The 6,000-nt window shown below is 42.2% G+C and overlaps 1 protein-coding gene across 1 annotated transcript in view; it reads left to right on the top strand.

Annotated features, from left to right (window-relative positions):
* Positions 1 to 5,252, top strand: part of LOC139687065 (cytosolic carboxypeptidase 6) — a 1,035,710-nt gene extending 1,030,458 nt beyond the window's left edge. Inside the window, exons 11-12 of the mRNA XM_071584170.1 lie at positions 1,328 to 1,440; positions 4,516 to 5,252. Coding sequence (XP_071440271.1) covers positions 1,328 to 1,440; positions 4,516 to 5,252 — 850 coding nt within the window. The remainder of the gene's footprint in view (positions 1 to 1,327; positions 1,441 to 4,515) is intronic.
* The last annotated feature ends 748 nt before the right edge of the window (positions 5,253 to 6,000 follow it).

The raw sequence follows: 6,000 nt of genomic DNA on the forward strand, positions 1-6,000 counted from the left end.
CAAATTCTTGTGTGTTAAATTTTCAAACTTAATTTTATTATTAATCACAAAGCTTCGTGACTGAATAAATAAAACAGTTTCTGGCGTCCAACCCAACGCCAAGCAAACCTTTTTCAACATTGCATTAATCCATCCTCCCAGCCTGCTAATTTATCAATATTACCAATCCTCCTCCTCCGCCCCTCTTCCTACCTCAACCAATCCCTGCTTTCCGCCCTCCCGCCTCTTCCCCTCCATCTAGAGATACATATGCTGCATTTGAACTGTATTTTTTTCCTGATGATGTTATACCATAGCGAAACCTGCGTCCTAAATAAAACATTTCTATGTGGAAAAGCCAAGTTGTTTAATTTTAATTTCAATCTAAATGGCTGAAATTAAATGTCGTCACCGCCGGCGATAAAAATTCAAACAAAACGAAGGGAGAGAAGTATGCCTCACGTTTATTTTAAGGGAGCCATAGGGAGCAATGGGGAAGGGAGGAGCAGAGATACTGCGGGGGTATTCTCAATTACCCTACCTGCAGTGGTATTGACATTTGTTTTTGGTAATAGTTTGAATAAAAAATTATCCGGCCGGTGGCCTAGCATCAGATCCTTGCCGTGGCCATATGATTACGATACGCTCCCTATTGGTCACTTGTTAGTCAATCTAGGTCAAGATCGAATCGGTCATAGCTCCCTGGACGCTACTGGGAATTCAAAACCCAACAGCGTAGTTACCCCACACTGGTCTATAAGCAAGGGAAATGTGTGCGTATCCTGGTTGAACTGGTATAGCCTTTAATATAAGTATGTGCGCAATAATATTTGGCCGGTGCTGAAACTGCTGTTTTTGTTTTGGAGGTATTCTTTTTACACTTATATCCTACTCTGAAAGTGGCTATAACAACATGGGCATAATGCTAGGGATAATATCACACGGCGTGTGAACTTGGGGTTTAATTGTCTATTTAAATTCTTTCCTATTAAATAATAAGCAACAAATGTCAACATTTACGAGCGAAGATTTATCTTAATATTTGTTTACTATAAATTAAACAGTTAAACTATCCTGTATAAAATTATGCATGTTAAAGCCAGCATAAAATCACTTTTGAAGTGTAAACTTCATGGTCCATTCGTGGCACTTAGATTTTATCTCTGAACTCAAGATCAGTTATTCATCTTCAAAATCTAAATTAAATTAATAAAAATGAAAATCTATGATAGTAAAAATCTTGTAGCTTTGAAACAAGTTTTTACAAATCTTGATTAAAATGACATCTTCAAAATTAAATCCTGCGAAGAGTAAAAAATTGATCCCATATTTTCTAATGTATTTTCAGATTCTTCTGCGACACCTTGAAAGATACTGTCAACTGTTATACTTTGGAAGTGTCCTTTTACGGTTACCATCGACCAAACTCGCCAGGAATTATGCATTACACCGAAGAAAGTTGTATCCTTTACATTACTTTATAATTAGCCTATCTTAATTCCTTGTAATTCTAAATTTTCCAACATCTGTTACCTCTTCTAGAAAGTATTCTTTGTCGTCGCAGATACGCATATTTTCACAATTATCTAAATCTAAGAACATTATGCCTCGTTCAGTACACTAAGGTGGTGATGATGGGTTCAATGATGTCAGAGATAATTCTTGTCAAATAAAACTTCAGAAGTAGCACTGCGTTTTAGAAGTGTAATGCCAAAGTTATTGATCTTGTTGACTAATGGAAGTAGTGATGTCATAACATAACGATATGAATGCACTGAGATGAAGAAAAAAGTAAATAAGCTGTGGCTTCAACTCTTATCATTGATAGCGAGCAGTGTTGCTCCAAACTATTTGGCAATTTTTCATCGGATGAAGGTTTTCTGTTCTATCTACTTCAAATGTATATAATAAAGTATATCCCAAGTGCGCTCCGTACAATAATGAGTCAACCCTAATCTCATGCTACATTTCGCTACCATTATAATCAATTAAAAAACGGAAGGAGGTACTAGACTCGAGACGATAAGCAGATTCTATGATCCACGTTTGATTCCAATATATAAAATTATTAACGATCATCTAAATCACCACGGGAAAATGAAGAATTCCGGGTGATATCCACACAATTTTCTTGAGTATTACCAGTTTCGACGTAAAAGCGACATCATCATTTGCAAAAACGTTTGGTTACATACTACCTTGATCAAAAAGTTCCCGGAATAATCACCGTGTGGCGCTCCCATCGTTCCGATTTGAGTTCTGTTTTTTTTGTTAAATTGGTACATCTGTTGTTGATATTCCCTTTAAATCTTAGTGTCATAACTTGACATTTGCAAAAGTTACGTAGCCAAGAGTACATCTATCTCTGTGTGTGTTGGCGATTTTTTACAATTTCAGAAATGGATTTAAATTTGCAACAACGAACTTGTATTAAATTTTGCGTAAAAAACGGATTTAGTGGCGCACGGACGTTGGAAATGTTGGGAAAGTGTTTCGGCAACGATTCTCTAAAAAAAACGGTCGTTTACCAGTGGCACGAGCGGTTCAGAAGTGGTCGTGAGTCAATCGAAGATGATGAACGCAGTGGCAGACCATCGACATCGAAAGTCGGTGAAAAAATTGATAAAGTAAAAGAAATGTTGGTCAATAACCGCAAATTAACCATCAGAGAAATAGCGGAGGACTTGAACATTGCCTATGGATCCGCCCAAGACATTGTGGTTAATGATTTGGGTTTCCGTCGTGTAGCAGCAGCAAGTAGCAGGTGCCAAAATACCTCAATTTCATGCAAAAAAGAGACCGTGTTGACGTCGCAAAAGACATGATTTGCGAGGCTGAATCCGATCCCACATTCATCAAAAGGATCATTACTGGAGACGAGACGTGGGTTTATGAGTACGACACGCAATCCAGACATCAGGCAAGTGAATGGCGTTCACCAAATGAGCCGAGACCAAAAAAACCACGTCGTTTTCAGTCTAAAAAGAAGGCAATGCTGACGGTTTTCATGGATTACAACGGTGTAGTGCATCATGAATTTTTGCCAGAAGGCCAGACAGTAAACAAAGAGTATTATTTGGGCGTTATGAGACGTTTGCGTGAAGCAATTCGCCGAAAGAGACCAGAAATGTGGGCAGAAAACTCGTGGATTTTGCACCATGATAACGCACCGTCGCACAGTGCTATCATTATTCGTAATTTTTTGACGAAAAATGCAACAAATACCATCCAACAGCCACCGAATTCACCTGATTTGGCTCCCTGTGACTTCTTTCTGTTCAATCGAGTTAAAAAACCATTACGGGGAACGCGTTTTAGCAGCCGAGAGGAAGTAATGGAAAAATCGCAGGAAGCACTGATGGACATACCGAAAACCGAATATAAAAAATGTTTCGAGGATTGGATCAAGCGCTGGCATAAGTGTGTTGCAGTCGATGGGGATTACTTTGAAGGGGACAATATAGATTTAGATGAATAAACTTGTATTTTTAATTTTCTGAATAAATTCCGGGAAATTTTTAACAAGGTAGTATTTCCAGGAAGGGCTCTAAAAACGGTCCAACGGGAAAATAATTTAAAAAATGCTTTGTAAAAAGCGTGTCATTAGAATGCAGAATCTGCTGTTCGGACCAAACTACAATAAGGTTGATGAGGGCTGATGATGGAATCTTCATTTCAATGGGATCATATCTACGCAATTAGCCATGGCTTTCCCAAGGCAGCATTTAAGGATCACATATTATAGTAAGGTTAACCTGGCTCTCTCCTGGGCAACACAAAGGGCAGCATTGAGAAACTGAAAATAGAGACGTGTATCAACTGAATTGTAATAAATTCACAGCTATATACGTTTTAAAAATCAGGTTTTTTTTAAAGACGAGCAGATGATCACAAACGCTGTTTCCTAAACTGCATCTTGAACTAATATCACTTCGCGAAACATCTGCAGGAGGAAAATCACAGCAGTAATTTCTACCCTGTGGTATGCACTTTGAAAGATGTGGGAATGATCGGAAATTCTGAACCATTTAAATGGACTCTTGGTGAATGATACAGTTTGAAAAGCTCTCTGGTCTTCTTGAAGCCTCTCAATCCCTCGCCGAAGTAGACGGAACATCCCGCTCCTACCCTATCTACTCCTCCCCCCAACCTTCCTGCTATTTGCTCCACCGAGGAAAACGAATGCAGCTCACCAACTTACTTTTCTCGACCACAACTTCCCTCACACTCTACCACACTCCAATTCCCTCCATAACCCTTCCTATGCACATATTCTGTAAATATAACCTAAAGCTTTTTCCATCTGAAGATTTCGCCGAATCGTCGAAGCTGGTCGGTCCTCTAAAAATTACCTCGTGGAATGTGGAAAATACCGTGCACCCCTCATTTCTGAAGATGAATTTCCACGTATTCGAGCATGATACAATCGAGTTCCTCATTATGTGCGTTAAACATTCAATGAGCCGGACACGGCGTTCGTCCGAAGGTCTCTCCCCATCTGGCATGTATTTAAATTCCTTAATGCATCTTGTTAAGACTATCGCTTGGGTCGCAACGTTGCCCGTACCTACTTAGACTACTACAAGTTCGTGGGTGTGGTGCCCACCAGCCTGCCCACTTCCCTTTCCCACTCCGCGGACCGCCGCACGCGCCCTCGCCGTCACCCCCGATCCGGACGAAGCGCACCCTCTCGAGCACGGGCCGTGCTCAGCCTCCGGCAGCTCACGCAGTCACACCGGAGCAGCTCCTCCGGTGGTGGCAGCAGCGATGATGGGGCCGCGAGCGGCGAGGGGGCCGCGAGCGGTGAGGGGGCTGCCAGCGGCGACAGCTCCGCCAAAGCTACCGGGAGGCGGCGGATGGGCCAGCTAATGCTTCGCTTGCCGCCACCGCGGGCCACGCCTTCGGTGCCGGGGGCGCGTGGCAGCGTGCTCCCGTGCCGGCAGATCGCCGCTCCGGAGCCCAAAGCGATCCTTAGAGGCATCGGTGGAGTGAAGACGTTGGCTGGGCGGAAGGTTGGTGGGGGCGGGGTGGTGTGCCCGCGGCCCGCAACTCACCCCACCCCTCTGAGGCCAGCCCCTTCAACGCCGAGCCTCTCCATCATCGACTTCAACCAGCTGGCTCGAGGCGGGTTGGAAGTAGCGGCTGCGAAGGGTCGCGGTCGGGAGTCCAAGGGCGCACGGAGCTGCTCGCCGCGGGAAAAAAGCGCGGCAGTCCGGGCGCCAGCCCCAATCACATCTTTGAATCAATTCAAGAGTGAAAAGGAAAAGCGATAAACCACGTCCTCCAAACCCACGTCTGATACACTCCGATCGTCCTAGAGAAATCACGATGCCTGTAATCGTAACCGACGCACCGTGACCGTAAGACTACGCAACGGATGAAATCAATCGCACCAGCTTTTACAGTTCACATTTAATTAAAATTTACCCTGACGGCTGCGTTTTCTTGCAGGTTTAGGGTTAATTACATTTCAACAACTTTCTAGCCATGACCAGGATCTCCACGGTTGTTGGGTAACTCCTTCGACTTTTAATTACACATTATGATTGTGTCTAGAATGCACCGTTTGCACTTTTCTGTTTCTTAAAATGGATACCACTCTTAAAAGCTATTTTTCTTAATATCTGCACACACCAAGGAACTCAAATTATCATGTCCCTGGGATTTATAATTTTCAATAATACAATAAAGTATACATATGTTTTATTCGATGAGTATATGGTAACTCAAGTGTAACTTCCACATAAAAAGACTGATATAAACAATCTGTCGCAATGAGATCTAAAAGTTCTACTAATCTGTTAACTATTAAAATGTTCTTTTGCATTTTACGAATGCAAATTAACTTATGAAAGAGTTGTAATTTAAAAATAAAACGCATCCATAAAAAATGTTCATAGGAAGATTTTCTAACTAGATTTGAACTATGTAAGGGTGTCGGAAAGAAGCTTTCGAGGCACCATTCTTTCCAATAACTTAAACAGGCAGCTGGTGGACATGGGAAGATAGCGACTGTGGTCA

This window comes from Hetaerina americana, unplaced genomic scaffold, assembly GCF_022747635.1.
Source record: "Hetaerina americana unplaced genomic scaffold, ioHetAmer1.1.p SCAF_16, whole genome shotgun sequence".
Classification (NCBI taxonomy): Eukaryota; Metazoa; Arthropoda; class Insecta; order Odonata; family Calopterygidae; genus Hetaerina; species Hetaerina americana.